The 24,012-nt window shown below is 37.6% G+C and overlaps 1 protein-coding gene across 1 annotated transcript in view; it reads right to left on the bottom strand.

The window, feature by feature from the left end:
• LOC107745197 (alpha-1,3-mannosyl-glycoprotein 4-beta-N-acetylglucosaminyltransferase B) overlaps positions 1-24,012 on the bottom strand; it is a 143,960-nt gene that overhangs the window by 49,613 nt on the left and 70,335 nt on the right. The window contains exons 2-4 of the mRNA XM_016559393.1: positions 11,629-11,808; positions 9,627-9,770; positions 7,012-7,145 (exon numbers count right to left, since the gene is read on the bottom strand). Coding sequence (XP_016414879.1) covers positions 7,012-7,145; positions 9,627-9,770; positions 11,629-11,808 — 458 coding nt within the window. The remainder of the gene's footprint in view (positions 1-7,011; positions 7,146-9,626; positions 9,771-11,628; positions 11,809-24,012) is intronic.

Raw genomic sequence — 24,012 nt, 5'->3', positions numbered from 1 at the left:
AAGCTTTTTGGGTTGAGAATAGAAGCCTCACGACGCAGCCTCCACACACCCCTTGCGCTGTGCAAGCTGGCTGCTTATATCCTCACTGCTTCCCCTCCTCCTGCAATCACATCAGATCACCAATCATTGGAAGCAGGTGGCAGCCATTACCTCCTGCTTATAGGAAGTAAAAGGGATAGAGAGAGAAACAGGGAGAGAACAAAAGGAAAAAAACTAAACAAATACGTCCTTGGACGTAACACCCTCACCACAAAAGATTACAGCCAAAGGTTGTAATACAAAAATATACCACTAGACAAGTCTTAATTATCCAGAACATAAGTTCTAGACAGAGCATCTGCAACAACGTTATCAGCTCCTTTTTTATGCCGGATCTCGATGTTATATTCTTGCAAAATAAGAGACCAACGCATCAAACGTTGGTTGGAATTAGACATTCTCAAAAGAAACACCAAGGGATTATGATCGGTGTAAACTGTAATGGGGCTCTTACTTCCACCCAAATACACCTCAAAATGTTGAAGTGCTAACAATAAAGCCAATGCCTCTTTCTCAATTGTACTGTAATTCTGTTGACTCTTAGAAAACTTCTTAGAGAAAAAAGATACAGGATGTTCAATGCCCGCTTGATCTTCCTGCAGCAAAACCGCACCGGCTCCGGTAGCGCTGGCGTCCACCTGCAACTGGAAGGGTAATGCAAAGTTGGGAGCAGAAAGGACAGGGCAAGTACAAAGAAGGTCTTTAGCAGCGTTAAGAGCACTTGTACACTCTGATGTCCACACAAACTTCTTAGATGTACTGTAGCAAATCAGCTCATGGGGAAATATGAATAATTAATCATAACTAGTTATAATTAATTATAAATATTTAGATCCGCTGTAGATATTTACTTCGGTGGAGTCAGACTTGGGCACTAAGATACAAGGGGAACTCCATGGACTTTGGCTAGGAACAGCCAGCCCATGATCAATTAGATATTGAACCTCAGATTTCATAAGGTCACGTTTCTTTGGATTCACTCGGTAAGGATGCTGCTTAATTGGTGGACTGTTACCTACATCAATATCATGACATAGTACAGTAGTTTGGGACGGCACATCAGCATAAAGGCTGGAATATTTACCAATCAAACTACTGATGGCTTCAAACTCACTTGCAGACAAATGGGAAAGGCAGGTCTTCAAGTTAGCCACAATGGCAGAATTCTGCAAACGGACACACGAAGTTGGAACATCTTTTGCCATTAATCCATCCTCCTCAGGGCAATACACTGGAGGCAAAACTACAGTAGTCACAGGCACTGGCTTAACAGAACTTGTTTTATTCACATTCCGTGCAACATAGGCCTTTAACATGTTCACATGACATACCCTGCTTTTCTTCTTCCGATCAGGAGTACAGATGACATAGTTGGTGTCACTTAGCTTCCTCTCAACGGTGTAAGGTCCAGAGAACCGGGCCTGCAACGCAGAGCCAGGTACAGGAAGCAGGACAAGCACAGACTCACCAGGCTGAAAAGTACGGGCCACACTCTTACGATCATACCGTACCTTCATCTTAGTCTGGGAGTTAACAAGATGAACTTTAGCAATCTCACAGGCCTTGTAAAGTCTTTCACGAAAAGAACTGACATAGTCAAGGATAGGCATAGGTGAAGAACTTTGCAACAGGAACTGCTCTCTGATCAACTTAAGAGGTCCTCGTACGGTGTGCCCAAACACCAGCTCTGCTGGACTGAAACCCAGTGACTCCTGGACACTCTCCCTTGCAGCAAACATGATTAATGGTAAGCCTTCAACCCATTCCTTACCAGTCTCAATGCAAAATTTTCGGAGCATCGACTTAAGAGTCTGGTGGAATCGCTCCAATGCACCTTGGGATTCTGGGTGGTAGGCACTAGCCAATTGGTGCTTAATACCCAACTCATTTAACATCTGTGAAAATACTTTAGATGTAAAATTAGTACCTTGATCTGATTGGATCACCTTCGGTAAACCAAACATAGAGCAGAACTAAATAAGCTCTTGAACAACTGTCCTTGCTTTAAGAGTGCGAAGGGGAACTCACACACTTACCAAGGTATACAACTACAGCTTTAGCAAATTCACATTTTGCTAAATTTAAGGTTAGTGAAGCATCAGCTAACAGTCCAAACACTTCATCCAACTTGACCAGGTGATCTTCCCACGAGTTGGAGTACACCACAACATGACAAGGATGACTTTAGACCCGGCCAAAAAAAATTTGGAAATCGATGGAAATTTTTTAGTCACTCCTAAGTGGCCTGATAAAGCATTCTCATGAGCTAATTGTAACACTTGTGAATGATACCCAGAAGGTAGTACAATTTGATGAACCTCTTGCCAATTCAAATCAGAACACTGAGGCTTCCATCTACACTTCAGTACCCCATCCTCCAAAAAGTAAGTGACACCAACTTCTGGCGCTTGCATAATGTCTACAACGGCATCCAAGCAAGAGTCTAAGGAAGGATCAGAAGTCTGAGCTGCAATCAAGTCCTCCTTACAAACCTTTAAAGAAAGAATGGGTAACTCACTTAATTTTTTAAATGGAAATTGTGAAAATCAAAAAAATTTATTTTTGAAAATTTGCTCATTGCAACTCATTTTACCAGCACAGGTCACATGTATTCAATATTTTTTTTTTTTTTTTTTTTACATTGCAGTAATATTTTGCTGTATTTTTGATTAATTAAATGCAGTATGGTGAGCATAAGAGACTTCTTTCAGACCTCAAACTTTTTAACATTGTACACGTAATTGCCTGTAATACCAAATTTAAATGACACTCTGATGTGCATTTATGACCCTTTTGTGTGATTTTAGAAATATCTGAGCAGGCCAGGAAGAGCGGTTTGAAAAATATGGCCTCATAAAAAAGTAAAAAATGCAGCTGAAAATAAAAAAGAGTTAATTTCATTGTCTGGGTCTTAGCGATCCTCTTACCCCACATCTGCCAAACGCTTATTATATCATCACTCTTAAAATATATTGTCTCTGTCTGACTCTCTCATACTGCTCTCCATCTCCTGTCCTGGGTCTCTGGCCCGTCTGAGTGGACATTTCTCTGGGGTGCTGTCCAACAGCGGGGAGGAGACGCTCGCTGTCCCGCAGGCTCTCCATCCAGCTTTAATTAGGATTGAGCTCTTAGAAATGCAAATGCACAGTCAGACAGGACTCTGTGTGTGAATGGTACAGTAAGCTTTAGTGGTGATCTGTCAAAGTGAATGCACACGGGGCTGATTAGCGACTTTCTCTCTGTCTCTCAGTGTCGATAGTGATGGGAGTGCCCAGTGTGAAGAGAGAGGTGCACTCCTACCTGACAGACACGCTGAGCTCGCTGATGTCTGAGCTGAGTCCGGCCGAGAAGGAGGACTGCGTGATTGTCGTCTTCATCGCGGAGGTAAGATCAGAGCAACAAGAGTATGCAGAACGAATTCACTTTTTATGAGGATGTAGCATTTTTCTTTATGAGACCCAGAAATGTGATCTGTGTGTGTTGTGTAATCATGTATCATACAGTATGTGGGTCACTCGCATCTTGTTGTCTTGTGACTTTACCTGCTTTCTCTATTACATATATATGAAGTGACTTTTGAATGATCTTATTAAGGAGTCACTGAATCACAGCAATTTGTTCAAAACGCTGATTCATCCAGTATATAAAAAAAGTCTCTTTAAGAGTGAGTCATTGAATCATTTACCAACCAATTCGTTCAAATGCATGTGAACTCAGCCCGTTTCCTAAATATCTGCAATCATATTACGGTATTATAATTCTTTAGTACAGTCAAAACATTACATACAGCATCTTTAAATGTTGCTCGACCAGAGAGTTCCAAACAGAGTGAAAGGTAGGCATAATATTGTGTCTAAAATGTAAGTTACTTGGTGTTAACTTCTTGTTTATTGAATATTGTATAAAAGCAAGGTCACACTGGCATTTACGGTGTTTTCCAAATATCAGCAAAGCAATGATTACCATGCTGATATTTGGGAACAACAGTATTCTTGTTTGTGTTAGTGCTTCAATAAAAACATGTCATCTGATGTATTAGTTCTTTAAATAGCTTCAGCGTAATTAGGTACTTTTTGTAACTAGCTTATGTAGCTAGTAAAGACTTTTCTAAACTGGTAGCTTTATTGTAGTTTATCTACTGTAAGTTATGAGTAGTCTGTAACTTTCAGAAGCTACTGTACCGTTTGCAAGTCAGTTTTCCCATTGATTATAATGCTGACCCGTAATAACACAACACTGCCCTTCTGTTCAGTCAGTAGTCTACACAGCCCAGTTAACATAAGTTGTGTCCCAAATGACGTTCTGTACACTGTGCACTTATACTATGCACTATGTTCTCTACTGTCTAGTATATGAATTTTATAAGATTGTTTTGTCATTTAGTATCAGAGTCTGATACTATATAGTAGACAAGTGGGCATATTTCGCCGCAGGTAATGAAAACACAGCAATATTTGATTTTTTCATATGCCCCATTAAACACATTACAGTTCAGAGAGAGCAAACTGTTAAAAGAAACAGCTTAATGAAAGAATTAATTGTAATGATAGAAATTATAGTGACGAGAGGGCAGTTATATTTATTTTTATGCAAAATAAATTGTCTATTATTTTTGGATTTGGGGATGAAATGGACCTGGTTCTGTGAGATTTACTGTTATGGGCAGTGTTTTATTTGCTATGAAGTTATTATGAGAGAGCAGTGAAATTGGATTTGTTTTAGATAACAGTATATTTAACAGATGTATTGTGATAATTGCAGTGAAGCATCATTCTGTGTTTGACCACACTGAGATGATTGTATCACAAGGTCATTGTGTGTTTGTGTTTGTGTTTGTGTGTGTTTGAGCCGTTTCACATTAATTAGCATTGACTGTAGTTGTTACGTTCCCAGTTAGTCTAGGGTTAAAGGAACAGGTAACAGAATAAAAAGGTGATGTGTGGAGGCAGCAAGGTTCAATTCCCAACCCCAGAGCTTTAACAAAGGCCAAGAATCTCGATATCAAAACAAGTTGACAGATATGACAGATATGGGAGGATGTCAAAACTTCAAGAGGGGGCAAGGCCAAAATAACAAACATAACTATTTGGGAGACTCCAAATACACCTTATGGAGAGGAATATTAACACATCCCATTTCACATCCACGAATTAACACATCACTACCGGTATATGACTCGGGTGAAAAAGGTAACATCTCCTCCAAAATTAATGACTGCATGGCTCCTGTGTCCCTCAAAATCTGAACTTGCTGTGTCTCAGAAACAGGCGAAAGAGAAACGGAGCCGAAAGAGAGAAAAGGTTGGTAAGCAACAGCATCCAAATCTTTCAACACTGGTACGGATTGTACTAAAGCTACATTTTTGGCCTTAGAAACACTTTTCTGTTTCCAAGCCTTACACTCTGAAACGACGCAGCCTCCACACACCACCTTTTTATTCTGTTACCTGTTCCTTTAACCCTAGACTAACTGGGAACGTAACAACTACAGTCAATGCTAATTAATGTGAAACGGCTCAAACACACACAAACACAAACACACAATGACCTTGTGATACAATCATCTCAGTGTGGTCAAACACAGAATGATGCTTCACTGCAATTATCACAATACATCTGTTAAATATACTGTTATCTAAAACAAATCCAATTTCACTGCTCTCTCATAATAACTTCATAGCAAATAAAACACTGCCCATAACAGTAAATCTCACAGAACCAGGTCCATTTCATCCCCAAATCCAAAAATAATAGACAATTTATTTTGCATAAAAATAAATATAACTGCCCTCTCGTCACTATAATTTCTATCATTACAATTAATTCTTTCATTAAGCTGTTTCTTTTAACAGTTTGCTCTCTTTGAACTGTAATGTGTTTAATGGGGCATATGAAAAAATCAAATATTGCTGTGTTTTCATTACCTGCGGCGAAATATGCCCACTTGTCTACTATATAGTATCAGACTCTGATACTAAATGACAAAACAATCTTATAAAATTCATATACTAGACAGTAGAGAACATAGTGCATAGTATAAGTGCACAGTGTACAGAACGTCATTTGGGACACAACTTATGTTAACTGGGCTGTGTAGACTACTGACTGAACAGAAGGGCAGTGTTGTGTTATTACGGGTCAGCATTATAATCAATGGGAAAACTGACTTGCAAACGGTACAGTAGCTTCTGAAAGTTACAGACTACTCATAACTTACAGTAGATAAACTACAATAAAGCTACCAGTTTAGAAAAGTCTTTACTAGCTACATAAGCTAGTTACAAAAAGTACCTAATTACGCTGAAGCTATTTAAAGAACTAATACATCAGATGACATGTTTTTATTGAAGCACTAACACAAACAAGAATACTGTTGTTCCCAAATATCAGCATGGTAATCATTGCTTTGCTGATATTTGGAAAACACCGTAAATGCCAGTGTGACCTTGCTTTTATACAATATTCAATAAACAAGAAGTTAACACCAAGTAACTTACATTTTAGACACAATATTATGCCTACCTTTCACTCTGTTTGGAACTCTCTGGTCGAGCAACATTTAAAGATGCTGTATGTAATGTTTTGACTGTACTAAAGAATTATAATACCGTAATATGATTGCAGATATTTAGGAAACGGGCTGAGTTCACATGCATTTGAACGAATTGGTTGGTAAATGATTCAATGACTCACTCTTAAAGAGACTTTTTTTATATACTGGATGAATCAGCGTTTTGAACAAATTGCTGTGATTCAGTGACTCCTTAATAAGATCATTCAAAAGTCACTTCATATATATGTAATAGAGAAAGCAGGTAAAGTCACAAGACAACAAGATGCGAGTGACCCACATACTGTATGATACATGATTACACAACACACACAGATCACATTTCTGGGTCTCATAAAGAAAAATGCTACATCCTCATAAAAAGTGAATTCGTTCTGCATACTCTTGTTGCTCTGATCTTACCTCCGCGATGAAGACGACAATCACGCAGTCCTCCTTCTCGGCCGGACTCAGCTCAGACATCAGCGAGCTCAGCGTGTCTGTCAGGTAGGAGTGCACCTCTCTCTTCACACTGGGCACTCCCATCACTATCGACACTGAGAGACAGAGAGAAAGTCGCTAATCAGCCCCGTGTGCATTCACTTTGACAGATCACCACTAAAGCTTACTGTACCATTCACACACAGAGTCCTGTCTGACTGTGCATTTGCATTTCTAAGAGCTCAATCCTAATTAAAGCTGGATGGAGAGCCTGCGGGACAGCGAGCGTCTCCTCCCCGCTGTTGGACAGCACCCCAGAGAAATGTCCACTCAGACGGGCCAGAGACCCAGGACAGGAGATGGAGAGCAGTATGAGAGAGTCAGACAGAGACAATATATTTTAAGAGTGATGATATAATAAGCGTTTGGCAGATGTGGGGTAAGAGGATCGCTAAGACCCAGACAATGAAATTAACTCTTTTTTATTTTCAGCTGCATTTTTTACTTTTTTATGAGGCCATATTTTTCAAACCGCTCTTCCTGGCCTGCTCAGATATTTCTAAAATCACACAAAAGGGTCATAAATGCACATCAGAGTGTCATTTAAATTTGGTATTACAGGCAATTACGTGTACAATGTTAAAAAGTTTGAGGTCTGAAAGAAGTCTCTTATGCTCACCATACTGCATTTAATTAATCAAAAATACAGCAAAATATTACTGCAATGTAAAAAAAAAAAAAAAAAAAATATTGAATACATGTGACCTGTGCTGGTAAAATGAGTTGCAATGAGCAAATTTTCAAAAATAAATTTTTTTGATTTTCACAATTTCCATTTAAAAAAAAACTTCAAAAATGATGCTTGATTTGTTGGATTCAACCAAGAAAATGTCTGAGCTACACTTTTTTGAAGTCAATAGGCAATTCAAAATTCAGCAAAGTCAATTTTGGGAAATATCGAGTCAAAGTTTTCTGAAGGTTCCAAAGCAAAATCACCTAGCAACGCTACATCTTTTCCTTCACTTCTTTTCTTAATAATATTCACTATATTAATATAGCACTTTTTGTTATTAAAAATGAGAACAAAGATGCAAATAAACAGCAGAACAAATATAAGAAAGAAACAAATGAAACAGTGCATTACTTTTTCCAGCTTACATCTAAACAGAAGCATTAAAGTAAGAAAAAACGAATAGTAAGTGGTCAGCCTCTAGGTTAGATTTCACATCTCTCCACCATCTCAGCAGATATTGATGTTATTGCCGTTTCAGTGTTTCCTTTGAGTTCAGCGTTAGTCATAAACCACTTCCCGTTAGCAGTACATTCAACACCACTCGCCTCTGAGACGGTGAACACGGAGATTCAACAATATCGCATGATCTCATCTGACAGCAGCAGGTCACTAGAGGCACCAAACCCATATTTTACACATGCAGGAGAATGTAGCAATCAATCAATCAATTATTTATAAAGCACCTTAAAAACCATGAAGGTATACCAAAGTGCTGTACAAGAAGATCAAAAACAGTAATAACAATTTATTATAATACACAAGTAAATACCTGTAAAAGTGCACATCAAACGCCTGTGAGTACAAATGGGTTTTAAGATGTGATTTGAACATCTGCAGAGAGGTCGAAGAGCGCACAGAGAAAGGAAAATCACTCCATAGTTTAGGGGCCACAACTGAAAATGCTCGATCACCTCTACACTTAAAGGCACAATATGTAATGTTCGCCACTAGAGGGCGCGTATTCAAAATAAACAAATAGACACAGGCGTATTTTGACGTTTTTTTTGAGTGTGGAATCATGGGAGTTGTCGTCTTGCAATCCGACGGGACTCGGGCAGAAATCATGTTCATGGATGAGCTAATGATTTATTAACGTAGCAGAATGAAGCAGGGTGAGGCTGAAATTCTTCCTATTGTGAAGTCATGCAATGTGAACCCCCCTGTCGCCGATCCATCGTGCAATGTGAACACAGCAGCAACTGAATGCTACCCCAGATAGTCACGCAGTGTGAAAACAACGGCGATCCGACGAGTTTGAAAATCGTGCAGTGTGAACTCGGCATAAGACGTGTACGTGAACCTTGAGCATAATCTGCGAGTTAGATCTTAGCCATCTTGAGGAGGATTGAATAACTAACAGATCCTTGATGTACTCTGGGGACAAGCCATTGATGGTTTTAAAAACGAATAACAAAATTTAAAAAACAATTCGTTGTTTAACTGGTAGCCAGTGTAAAGAGGCCAGAATTGGTCTCTTTTCTTAGTATTTGTCAGCAATCTGGCCGCAGCATTTTGGACCAATTGTAACCTCGACAGGGTTACGACTGACAAACCCCTGCATGTAACGCATTACAATATAGTCCAATCGTGACAATATAAAAGCATGTATAACTTTTTCAAGATCATTCTTCGATAAAACTGACTTCAATTTTGCAATCCTCTTCAACTGAAAGAAACTATTTTTTACTACTGACGATCGAATTTGAGCTCCGAGTCGAAAATGATGCCTAAATTAGTGGCATGACTATCATAACATCTCACACGCTACAGAGAGGAACTCATTTTGTCTGCTGCTCGCACTGACCTCCGGTGCGGCCCTGGCCGATGTGCACGGCCGGCTGGAGGCTGGTCTCTTTGGCCAGCAGGTGCGGCAGATGGTGGAAAATGCTGGGCAGCTGAAGAACATTCTTACTGCTGGTCACGTTCCACAGCTTCAGCTTGGTCTCATCTGAAAGACATGACCATCATCTGTCATAGTCAGCTGATTTAAACTACTAGCACATGATTTGATATGAATTGTTATTGTCTTTAAAATAATTCTGAGCATCAAAATTAATTAACAGGAAGCAGAAGTTTATTAAATCTTACTTATGTTCCTGTGGCTCAGTGGTAGAGCATTGCGTTAGCAGCGCAAAAGGTCGTGGGTTCGATTCCCAGGGAACACACATACTGGTAAAAAATGTATAGCCTGAATGCACTGTAAGTAGCTTTGGATAAAAGCGTCTGCTAAATGCATAAATTATTATTATAAATTATTAAATTATTAATATTCATTATTAATTATTATGTTTCAATGCTCACATTTATACTACATTTAGCTAATAGAAGTAGCAGCTTAATGATATTCCTTATGAAAAGACATGTCATAAGAAAAAAAAAACTTTTTAAAACACAGCTGACAGCTGTGCATGATGTGATCCTTAATGAATGAGCAGAAATCTGACCAAAAACAAGCTGAATGAAGACGGTGCCGAAACAAATGAAAGCAAGTTTTAGAATGGAAACCACAAAACGTACAAAATAGATCAATATCAATTAAATCCAGAGGACCGTCACTTCACAAGCTTCATAGTGTGATAAGCGTGAGCTCATGAAAGCACATATGACAGTTGGCTGTAAGCAATGGTTTATATAGTTAAAGAAGTTTCAAATATGTGACCCTGGGCCACAAAAGCAGTCTTACTGGTTTTGTGGTCCAGGGTCACATATTAGTATTTTTCTCACATACCATCGTGTAAAGCTATGCAATATCCACTTCAATTATATGACAGAGATGGATTTAAAAAAAATCTTCATTTGTGTTCATCTGAAGAAATACAGTCATACTGTACCCTTTAAAGAGACAGTTTACCCAAAAATGAGGAATCATTTACTCATAAACCTTTTTAAAAAATAATTTTTGTTGTTTTGGACCCTAAAGACTTTCATTTCATGGATAAACACTTTCGCTAGAAAGTCGTGTATGCCTAAGGTTGAAAATAAATGATGATTATAGTGAATGCCCCTATGAATGGTTTTATTTTTACGATTTAGTTTTAATCCAAATGATGCTTGTGCTAAGTGAGTGAACATCAAAGATCACACAACAGAAGTGCGCGCGTGCTCTCTCTCGCTCTCTCTGTCTGTCTCTCTCTCGCTCTCTCCCTACCGTTAAGTAACTTGTGCATTGTTTTACTTACTTGTCTTTGACATATCCGACCGAACTATAAACTTTCCAGTGATGTCTGTGAGAAAGATATATTCACTCGGCAAGCTCGCGCATCTGCGCCGCCGCGCGCTCAATCCACTCAGCGTGCTTTTTTTATCAGCTCGCGCACTTCAGCTATACAGGCGTTAATACTGAATGTTTAACATTATATTTATTGCATACATATACTTCGTAGTAGACATCCATAACTCCTTTCTGCTGTCTGTTGTCAGTGTTTCTTTGTTTGAATATGGCGCTTATCACATGCTGTGTGGTATCGGTGTTTGGTATCGGGGCATTTTAACGAGTACGAGTACGAGTACAGGAGGCCAGTATCGGGCCCGATACCGATACCAGTATCGGTATCGGTGCATCCCTAATAAAAACAGTTTAAACATTCCATAAAACACATTATTTTGTGTTCCACAGAAAAGAGCACATCAAACAGGTTTGGAATGACATGAGTAAATGATGACTGAATTTTCATTGTTGGGCAAAGTATTCCTTTAATTCTACCCCTATATAGCAGAGGGCAATGATTGGTTGACAGAAAAGTGGTCATCTGTTGTTTTAGGATGTGGTGGTGTTGTTTAGTCTCGCGGTTGGTTCTGTGTCTGACCTGACAGGCTGCTCCAGGTGCGGTTGATGTCCCGCAGCGCTTGCTTCTCAGCGATGGCTCGCTTGATTTCGTCCAGCACCAGGTTGAGCTCTTTGGAGCGTTTGAGGTTCTCTTGCTCAGCGGAGTGCAGACGGTCTCTGAGCGCCAGAAATTCACGCTGGTAAATGTCTACGACATTACCTACAATCAGAACAGAGAGAACAACACTAATTGGTGGTTTAAAGTGCAACACTTCTACAGAAAACCTGCAGCTTTTGCTTGCTCTCAACACACTTCATCAACTTCATGCTTTATAATTTATTATAACAGCATTCATTTATCCAGTCAAAAGAACCGTTATGTTATGCATCGATAAATAAAGGCCAATAATTCAACACAGACCATGAGCATGTTTCTCTATGGCCTATATTTAACAACAGGGTTGTTTTTCGGATAGTAATAAGGATGACAAGTGTAAAAAATTAGAGGATATTTTGAGTCTCTCCTTCTCTTCTTCTCTGTGCCCTTTAAAGGGCTGAAACGGCACTTGTTTACATTTAAACACCCCAGTTTTCTTAGACAGTGAGAGAATAGAGCTGGTGTCATGTATCCAGCCAGTCATTCATGACATTTAAACAAGTGTTTTAGTGAGGTTGCCTGTTTTCTCCATGTCTCGGGTCATAATCTTTCTTAACGGGCGAGCAATGTTTCTGACCCCAGAGGTCAACATGCAGAGACAGTTAGAAATACAAATCTGTTCTTTCAACCCTCAAATACAGATCAAATGTCAAACTTTAAAAGAAATAAAGAAAACACTAATCTGTTTAGATGTCATGTTTACTCACCTTCAGATAATTAACCTATAAAAATGTAATGGCACTTAGTAATAAGGTTTCATTTGTTAACATTATTTATTAGTTAACAAACTAACAATCAAAAATACAACACTTATTAATCTTAGTTCATGTTGATTGCAAAATTTACTAATACATTATTAAAATGAAAAGTAGTATCTATAAATGTTAGTTAATGGACCTGAGCTGACAAATAACGGCTGTATTTTTATTAACTAACATTAACGAAGATTAATATATATTGTTTGTTAGTTCATGTTAATTTATGCATTAAATATATTTAAAGGGGTCATATGATGCTATTTTAAAGATCATTATCCTTTTTGCACAGCCAGCTTTGTACTCTTCTAGGTTCAAAAAACTGTCGTCCATAAAATGTGTTGCACAAATTCGAACATCTGGGTTGTGCTGTTCTGTTGTAAATAAATCTTAACCAATGATTCCTAATTGCATCTACTTCCGGAAGGCCAAATAAAGTGCTTTTGCTTTCGCACTGAATCACAGCGTCTCCCTGACATGCTGCATCAACAATACGCTGTTCCTGAAACCACGCCTTCTTTCTTTGTGTGCAAGTTTGGGCTGCATTATGCTAATATTTCCACATAGTGACCTAGATATGTTGGGGCGTGTTAGAACGAGCCGTTTTAGGTAGGTGTGGCTGACTCTTAACTTTTATAAAGAATATCTCTTTGGATTTGAGACTTTAGTCTTTGCAACTTTACAGATCTTCTTTATGCACCAAGAGCTTGTAACACTCCAAAGAGAAAGGACAACTTGAAATCGCATCATATGACCCCTTTAACAAATGCAACCTTATTATTGTTAAGTGTGTTACCAATGTAATGCTCAGTATTTTTATGTGAAACTGACAGCACAAGATCAAGCTGTCTCAATCCTGGCTGTTATTTTTGTATAATAATAATAATTATAATTTTAAAGCATTATTTAAAGGGTGTATTAATTTAAGAAATGAATACATTTATATTAAATTTAATATATATTTAAAGTTTTTAACAAACAAAAACAAGTACATGCATACATACGTAAGTGTGTGCGTAACATTACCACATAAAATACATAAATAAGTACTATTTTTAATCTGTCTGCCAATGGCCAGACAAACAAATATTCACGCCTTCAAACTCCTGCTATTGGACGATGTGTGGCGCTGGTCAGGATGATCTGAAAGCTCCACAGAGTCAACAGTGTTTATATCGTGAAAATCGGCCTATGAATATCTTACTTACTATTGTCTCTGGGTATGTAGCTGAGACAGAAGAAAGTATTTTAAGATCAAAAAAATTACACACTTTCACCTGTGTAGTGATATCACTGCTGGTATACTATAAGATTTCTCATTTTCTCATCTGACTGAGCTCATTTCTGTTCTTTTTTTTTTGCTCTCAACAAACTCCAGAAACGAAAGAATCATGAGGATTTATGCTTTGCGGGATAATCCTGAGTAAGCAAGCTTTTTTCTGGGAGAAATGCCCACTCTCAGTGCACAACCCACACACACACACACACACTCCGTAATGCCATCAGATTCCAAAGCCCTTGTGTAATCTGAAATTACACTGCTCCACACAAGTGCAATCCAATCCACACTTCAGATTGGGGAGGAGAGGTACATATAATACCCTGTAGAGTGTGATAATCTACTGATGTACTATGATCCCTACACTCGATTACTGCTGAGTGCTGGAGGCCTCTCATAAAGATGGAGAGTCAGAGGCACACCCTTATAAAGAGCGTGTGCAGATATACACAAACGCATGTATTACAGCATGTACGCCGTATCTATTATTATAAACAAAAGGAGATGGATTCAGATGGATTGGAATAGACAGAGTACAGGATCAAATATATTGCATAGAGAAAATGAAGCCTTTTGTAAGATCAAAGACTGATAGTAAAAGATTACCTATAAAAGAACAGTTACACAAAACAAAAAACAAAAACACAAAACAAAATAAAAAAACAAACAAAACAAAATAAAAAAACAAACAAAATAAAACACATCAAAAAATGCACAAAACAAAACAACAACACAAACAATAAACAGGCTTTAAAACAGGCTAAACTCTCTTTATGCTAAATATTAGACAGAGTACAGGATCAAATATATTGCATAGAGAAAATGAAGCCTTTTGTAAGATCAAAGACTGATAGTAAAAGATTACCTATAAAAGAACAGTTACACAAAACAAAAAACAAAACAAAATAAAGTCTTAAAAATCATTTAAGTTGAGAATCTGTACTTGTCTGGAAATAGCTGCATTGGCGTGTCATGAAGACGGCCGTCAAGTGTACTGACGTGCTTAAAAAGGTCTTTGATCAAGCTCAGCATGTCTCTGTGTAAATTGGACAGACAACAGTGTGTGTTTGTCCCTGCTGCAGTGCATGTGGCTGCATTCATCTTATTAAAAGAGAATTCTTAAGACAGCCGTGACATCTCGCCAAGCTTTGCTGTCACACTGACGCTGAAACGAGCGAACAAATACAGACTAGAAATGTGAAAATGTGAGGGTGCTTAGCCTGGTTTAGTCGTCAAAATGATTTAACAGCATAGTCATGGCCATTATGACACCTGGCGGTGCGAGACAACCTGCTGGTTTAGACTGTCTGTGTGTGTGTGTGTGTGTGAGAGAGAGGACCAGACGAACAGAGGTCAAAACTCACACTTCCATCAGCCTCTAATGGAGTTGCCCTTGATTCGCTCTAACATCATTTTGTTTACTTCCTTCTTTCATGGAAATGTGCTGGTTTATTGTAGAAGAGAAGAAAAGAAAGGGGCTTGACATGAAAGCATGAAAGAAAGTGTTGCCTGTAATTTACTAAAGCTCACAAAAGTGTCTTAATGAATTACTTCACAGATTTCAACGCTCTCTTTCTTCTGCTTGCATCTTTAGCAGGTCAAAAATAATTCATCCTGAAATCCATTACTGAAAAACAGAAATCCCTGAGCAATGATGCCAGAACATTTGAAAGGCTTTACAAAAATACTCCAATTGTGATAATTCCACTGCTCTGAAATGTCTTCTAATTAAAACTGCATTCATTGGGCGGTCTCCAAGATTAATCTCCCACATGCTTAATTAACTAATTTAGATCATTATAATTATCTTAATATCTTGAGCTCATTTAATCGTGTTGGCTTGAACATTTCTGAAATGATTTGAGACGAATCTAAAAGATACCACCATGCAACAGTGAAAAAGAAACTACATTTTCACATCTGAAGAAGATGTGAGTGGTACTTGCACAGATACTTCAACATTGATAATAATAATAAATGTTTCTCGAGCAGCATATCAGAGTGATTTCTGAAGGATCATGTGACACTGAAGACTGGAGTAGTGATGATTCAGCTTTTGAATTTTACAGTATAATAAAAAGAGAAAACATTTATGACCCTGGAGCACAAAAGCAGTCTTAAGTCGCTGGGGTATATTTGTAGCAACAGCCAAAAATACATTGTATGGGTCAAAATTATAGATTTTTCTTTTATGCCAAAAATCATTATGGTATTAAGTTGAAGATATTTTGTCACTTTTTGATTAGTAATATGCATTGCTAAGAACTTCATTTGGACAACTTTAAAGGCGATTTTCTCAATATTTAGATTTTTTTTTGCACCCTCAGATTCCAGATTTTCAAATAGCTGTATCTCGGCCAAATATTGTCCTATCCTAACAATCTTCTAAAGCTTATTTATTCAGATTTTAGATGATGTATAAATCTCAATTTCGAAAAATTGACCCTTATGACTGGTTTTGTGGTCCTGGGTCACATTTATTTTTAATTGCAATGATATTTCACAATATTATAGTTTTAACTGTATTTTTGATCAATTAAATGTATCCTTGGTGGTCCACGACTTTTTTTAGAAACATTTTAAAAATCTCTCTGACTCAAAACATTTGAATTATAGTGTACATATTATTATTATCATTATTATTTATGAGAAATAATAGTGATGATTAGAGATAATAGAAATGTATAATAATGAAGATTAGAATCTTAGAATGGGTGTGTGTGTGTTTTTCTGTGCGTTTTTGTGTGTGTGTACCTAATTAACCATATTTTGGGGACACATTTTTAGCCAGACATGAGCTAAATCAGACAAAATCTCTTTTTAGAGATGTCCTCATTTATAAATAAATAAATAAAAACAAATTTGTTTTATTTTAATGCAAATATTCATAAGGTTTTCTGTTAGGATTAGGGTTAGGTTACTGTACGCATAAGAAGCTATACAAAAACAATTGAAATCTAAATGCAGAATTTTGCATTTAGACTTAGTCAAATAAATCAGTTTGTGTGTGTATGTGTGTGTGTGTGTGTGTGTGTGTGTGTGTGTGCGTGTAAATGTAGTCTAGACAGTATCATGCTGAGCGGTATCTCTGAGGCTGTCAGAAATCCCCTTGAGTCTCTCAATTTCCATCTTATTGAGTATATTTTTGTCTTTCATTTGGCCTGTTCTCTTTGCTTTCATTTTGTAAAGTGGCTTGGATTCCTGCCTGGCTTTTTCATCCTGAAACCAGATCACTCCATCCGTTTGAGCGGAACAATGACGTATTAAATACAATCCTCTTGTACTGGCACTCTAGTCCTATAAATGATCCATCTTTATGCAGACAATACGGAAATTCTGACTCCGTGTGTGAATGACCAGCATCTTTAACAGGTCCATAAAGAGAATAAAGGAGTAAATGGTGAAAACAGAAAGTCCTTGGCTTGTTGAATCACTGCTGCAGCGGTTGAGTGTCAGTAGAGAGGTCACACACAGAAAGCATTTGAAAGGCCAGGCACAACAGGTCAGCTCAGATCCAGCCCACAGAAACGGAGCCAGTGACATTTCCCATGGCAGAGCAGCAGTGTGGGGGTCTCGGAGGCCAGGTCCACCACAAATAATAAAAACAACATTTCAGTTCGGGTTCATCCACAAGAAAGGCTAGGGTTATGAAAAAACGGCTTTAATATTGTCCAAGCGCTCAACAGGAGAAATGCGTTATATGTGAAGTTTGATTTGACTAGGTCTGCAACAAATAATCGATAAAATGGAAATAATTGACAACCAATTTGATTATTAATTGATCACGTCTGTGCATGGAAAACATCCCACAAGTCACAAGCCCAGTAATGAATAGCACATTTCTATGGACAAAACATATCTGGAAAACAGCTGAGGACACAAAGTGAGCTGCTGCGGGAAAAGTGCATGACCCAAGTTATCCATAAAATGAAAATGCTTTGAATTATGCGCTTCAAACAAACTCAAAAGCATATAGTGGCTTGTCTTGTCAGGTGTTCTGGCAATCCACATGTTGTTTTTGATGCACGTTTTCCTTGTGCAAAATTGACATTTTACGGTTATATCCTGATACGTAAGGAAAGAAATTCACAGGTATTTCCACTTTGCATAAAGGTTTGTCCTGAGCTCCTGACATCAAGCGAGTCTCTGTTAAACGTCACAGACTTCACAGACAAGCATCAAACAGAGGGACTACTGTAATGACTGTCAAGATTATAGTCTGTTTTGGTTTAGTGTTTACTCTGTTCCCGTCTTTCTTTCACACACCCGTTTCTGTTTTCCCTGATTACTTTCCCTGTGTATTTATGCCCTGAGTTTCCTTTGTTCCATTGTCTGGTCTCATTTATGGATGCATTTACACATACTTTCATGTGGATGTGTATTGACAATGAATCGGTTCTTTTCAGTGCCATTAAACTGAAATAACGGAACATAAACATAGGAGCCTGAGAAAAATGCTCATTTTAGAAGAAAATTTCAGACTGCACTTAGGAGGTTTTTGCATCTGAACTCTTCATTAGAGCCTGAGCGATATATCATTTAGCCGATATTATCAGCCGATATGAGCCTGTCACTGATATATCGGTATCGGCGAATATGCCGCCGATATGACAATTTTTTTACAGAACAGCGGTCCGGCGCCGACCGATCAAGCGATCCCGGGGGGCTACCGACGAGCGGAGGGTGGCGTTTGAGAGGGCTCCTTGAGCTGAAGGGATCCCCCGAATTTGGTGGAGATCTGCCGGCGCGTTTGCAAGATAGTGACACCAGCCAACACTTTCACTTCAGTAAGGAGGTCTCTTGTTCAGGCAGCAGCATTCAAGCGTTGGCTTATTCGACCGTAAGTGCCCTGCGAAGTGGACTTCACATGAAATTCCGCCATGATTCCAGTTCCAAGGGAACGTACCATTTATATTTATTTACAGAGGTATATATGTCACACTTCACACTTCTCTAGTAAGTTTTGTCTGTGTGTGAAGACAGTAGGCCTACCGCAAATCCGTGAATGAATGTTTTTACTCCCTAATATCGGTATCGGCCCCAAAAAAACCCATATCGGTAGGGCTCTACTCTTCATATCTACAATTTAATGAGAAATGAGAATTCTTTGGGAAATGTGTTTAATTGTCATGAAAAGAAGTTAAAAGAAGTCTTAATGGTCCCAAGGAAAGCTTGAAATGTGTGGTTTTGTCTTTTGATTTAGAGGGGACACATTGGTTATTGCAATTACAAGACGACAGATTCTGCTCTGAGCAGTTCACGTCCAACAACTCAGAAACTCAGTAATAATTTGTTTCTATGGCAATGCCAATGGGTCAAGGTTTGTGTGGATTGCAGGGTCCAGCAGATGCACCAACTACCACAATTCTGCCTCTTTATTCATGGACACTCATTCAAAAGTTACTGCGCATTTCGGCCAAATACATTTTTTTTTTGCAAGAGACATGACAAGTGGAACTGTTCTTTAGGCATCAGTTCGTCAGTGTTTTCATGATGTGATTTTATGTGATGGTAACACTTTAGTTTGGGGACCAATTCTCAATATTAACTCATTGTTTATTAGCATGCATATTACTAGTATGGTTGTTTATTAGTACTTAAATAGCACATATTAATGTATTATTCTGCATGACTATTGCCTACATCCCTTAATCTAACGCCATAACTAAACTTAACAACTACCTTACTAACTATCACTAAGCAGCAATTAGGAGTTTATTGAGGCAAAGTCATAGTTAACAGTTAGTAAATAGTGAGAACTGGACCCCAAACTAAAGTGTGATTAGTCACATGGATGCACTGAAAAAGGTAAGTGTAAGTGATTGCAATCAATTTATTTTAGCTACATTAGTAGTAGCAGTACAAAAAATGTGTATCATTTTTTCAGTGTGACTGGTTCAAAACATTAGACTATGCAAACATTAAATGTGTTTTATCGGATTGCAGTGCATCTTGAGTTTGTATTTTTTGTTGGATCTGGCAGCTTTGAGCAGGACGTTCTTATCCAGTACATGTCTAGAAGAAGTGCTGGCTGTCCTAGCAGTATTTAACAACATTTAATGAGGTCCACGCATATTCCTTTGCTCTGTGGAAGAAAAAACCCTCTCTACGAATACAATGGTTCTAGCTAGAACATGACGGCTGCGCAAATAGATTTTTAAACATCGCATTTTTTATTATTATGCTTATGCTATTATTATGCAATATGACACTGGCCATTGTGCTGCAGTAGTGAATAGGATATTTATATGATATTCAGTAGCATAGCATCATGTAGCAGTGGGAATTCTCCAGGAATACATTAGACAGTTAGACAACAGATCGATCTGACAGCATGAGACATATAGTGTGACGTCGTTATATCATGATGAGACAGTGATAAGTGATCACAGCAGTGACAGCACATAATAAATCAGTCATCCCAATGCAGTCATAAACCACTCAAGCATGTTGTTATAAAGCAGAGGGCCTACATCCCCCTTAACTGTAGTAAAATCACTTTAATTCAAAGTCTCTTGTGGCTGCTTGCTTTTATATGGTAACACTTTTCAATTAGTTCCCATTAACTAACAATACCTAACAAAGAGTAATACATTTGTTACAATGCTTACTAATCTTTATTAATGTTAGTAAATAGCTCATGTTAGCTCAGGTCCATAAAATAAAATTAAGAGACAACTTAGAAAATGCTGAAATTAACATTAACATTAATAAATGCTTAAGAAGTATCAAGTCAGTTAATATAGTCAACTAATGTTAACAAACCATATTGTAAAGTGTTACCATTAATATTGTATAAAAGGGTCTGCCAACTGATTAAATATCAAAGACTTAAAAATGAAGAAAAACACAAGCAATTTAGATCACAGGAGTCAAAGCATTTATAAAACTACCAATAATAGCAATATGATAAACACACCAATGTTTACTTTTTATTACACATTTGCATGCACACAGGGTTTACGCACATATGTGTGCATACACTCAGTTAGTGAAAGACATCCAATAACCCTGAGTGTTCCAACAGTGATCACATCTAATAGCATAACATATTACATTCAGCAGAACAATCATCTCCACATTATCATCCTCCAAATGAAAATAACCATCCTAATGCACCACAAACACACTCCCTTACACATCATTACACACTGATTCAGCTCACACACACACACACACACACACACACACACACACAGCTAAGTAGTATAAAAGCCATCAGCTCTAATCCAGCTTAGTAAACAACTAAAAGAGCCGCTATCAAATCACTCTCAAATCCAGTCTAACTGCTCTTCACACATACACAAACACACACGATCACTCTCACACACTTTTAACGAGTTGTGCTCATCGTTTCATCTCATGAGGCTGATTATGAGGCTGTAAACTCTGAGGTGTTATGAAGCAACATTACAGTCATCTTATTAAAACATCAGCAACAGAAAGCACTTCCAGCGCGTCTCGCAGCCCTGCGTGTAGAAATATGTGTGGAGAGACGTCTAAAGCGCCTGTTCTCAAAAGTTGCCATGGAGAATTGCTATAAATTGGATATGAATCATATCAAAGTGTAAAATTAAGCATTTACATGCACTACAGGGGTTTAAATCAATTTATATTTGCGTGTATATGCACACACCCACATCCTCACACATACAGCAGCAGCCCACTGAGTGATAAATAACAGATTTCTGCACTACTCCACACATATTCATGCCCTCACACACACACACACACACGGCCATCTCTCCACACACTTCACCACAAGAGGAAAATGTGACCACCAGGCAGGTCTCGAGTGTGCGTCCTGTAGGTTGCACTGCCGGGAAGCTCTTGAACAATGACGCCACACAAATGACGGGTGATTACCGTTAACATTAGAGAGACTTCGATCAGAGCGATCAGAGATCAGTTTGCTTTACCACAAATCCAATCCATCATACTTACTCCAATATATTTATTTCTTACAGAAATATGTCTGTATATACACATACTGTATGTGCACAAATATACACACACACATACACTGCCATTCAAATGTTTGGGATCAGTAAGATTTTTCATGTTTTTTTTTAAAGAAGTCTCTTATGGTCATCAAAGCTGCATTTATTTGATTTATTACTGCAATTATTTTAATATACTCTGGAATATAATTTATTCCTGTGATGCAAAGCTGAATTTTCAGCATCATTACTCCAATCTTCAGTGTCATATCCTTCAGAAATCATTCGAATATGATGATTTATTTTCAGTGTTGGAAACAGTTGCGCTGCTTAATAATTTGTATAAATGCTTATAAAAGTTAAAAGGAACAGCATTTATTCAAAATAGATTTTCTAACAATACAAGTCTTTACTATCACTTATCATCAATTTATCACATCCTTGCTGAATAAAAGTATACATTTTTTTCAAAAATAGAAAGGAAGAAAAAAAATACTGACCCCAAACTTTTGAACCGTAGTGTAAAATATATTGATATTGACATTCTTGATGGCATCAATAAGCTAGCATTTACTTTTCGTTTCTTTTCAATAAATGGCAGATACTATTCATTTATACTATTCTGTTAAAAATGAGAAAAACTAAACACCGAACAAATATGTAAAACTAAAATAAATATTCACAAATATTATAATGTACAGTGATTTTTTTAATATACAGCAAAGTTGAATACAGTAAAGTTTAGTACAGTAATGTAATGTTATTTTAATGTACAGTAAAGTTTTAATTTAGCTATAAAAGTATACTTTATATGTTTGAATTAGATACAAAATAAAAACCGTGGATATGAATAAGATTTATACAAGATCGTTTGTGAGGGTTAATAGTTACATTCATATAGGAATAATAATAATAAATAATTAATAAAATAAATAAATAATCATTTAAAAAGTTGTTCAGCCACACGGATGGATTTAATAAACTCGTAGGCTCAGTGATGGGCCAGTATAATGGCACTGTTATCTCTTTAGCACATTTGGACATTCAGCTAAGACACTGGAGGAAAGGAGATCAGATTAGTAAAGAGTGAGAGGGATCAGCTCTTTGATAATGGGTTATATCAGAGCTGTAAGGTCAGACACTTCCACGTTTACAGCTTTGAACACTCAAACAGAGCAGATCACTACCGACTCAGCTGCTGATACACGGGATTTATACTGCATGTGTGTGCGCGAGTAACATAACTGAGAACAAAACCAAGTGATGTACCAAAGACGACATTCTGACAGCACGACATGGTTTTGCTTTATCAAGAGAGCCGCAGAATTTCTCAAGTGCGCAGACTGGAGCAGTGAGACGTTATGTGTTTGAATACAGAGAGATGAAAGTGTGGAGGAAAGCCCTGAGTAAGGTTTTATTCTGTTATATATCGCAGGATGAAAGAGACAAACACTCAAGACTGTATATGATCAACACATCATACGCTGGGGGCAGGGGTAGATAAATCTGGTTAAAATAGTTAATCAGTCATTTTTTCTATTTTTCTAACAGATGTGGCTACTGCTAAAGAAAAACATACCTGAAAGTTCAAATAAAATTCCACTTTTTGTCCTTTTAAAGGAATAAAATATATTAGAAGTTTGCAATAGATTAAATTCAGCAACTGAAGATTTTTTGGGGGAAGCGAGTGCAAGTGTGCAAGGGGATTCTCATTAACACTCCTAAAAGAAGGGTTCTTTATAGGGCTGTCAAAATGGCTGGAAAACTAAATTCAAATTTTGTACTTAAATATTATAAAAATTCGAATTATATTCGAATTTAAAATGCATAATTTCAGTTAGGGTGAAGAAAAGGTTTTGGCTTCTCTCCTGAGGCCACAAGAGGGCGCATAGAGCAAAATATTACTAATGCACGTTTATTCAAAGCATAAGATAACATGACTATCTGTGAAAAAAGTGCTTTATGTTTAAAATAATGTTTATAAACCAATTATAATTAAGTTGCTTAAACAACTATAAACAAAACAGCATCATGTATGTATGCATAGTTTAATACAAAGGGCCGAAAGCCAATCACACAGAGTACATTTTTCATTTAAAAACATGAGATGCAGTGGGATGGGGAAAAACCCCACCATAAAGTCTCGAGACATGTTTTTTCAAAGTTGAACTTGCATTAATTTTAACTAACATAATTAACATGGCTTTCTAAACATGCGGCTCTTTTCTGCGAGACGCGAGTGCAACGGTGATAGATGTCCCTCTAGAAAATGCGTGAAATATGCGTTCTGTGT

Source organism: Sinocyclocheilus rhinocerous, unplaced genomic scaffold (genome assembly GCF_001515625.1).
Source record: "Sinocyclocheilus rhinocerous isolate Xijiao unplaced genomic scaffold, SAMN03320098_v1.1 scaffold2326, whole genome shotgun sequence".
Classification (NCBI taxonomy): domain Eukaryota; kingdom Metazoa; phylum Chordata; class Actinopteri; order Cypriniformes; family Cyprinidae; genus Sinocyclocheilus; species Sinocyclocheilus rhinocerous.
Note: the sequence above shows the minus strand (reverse complement) of the source record. Positions and strands in the feature narration are given on the sequence as shown.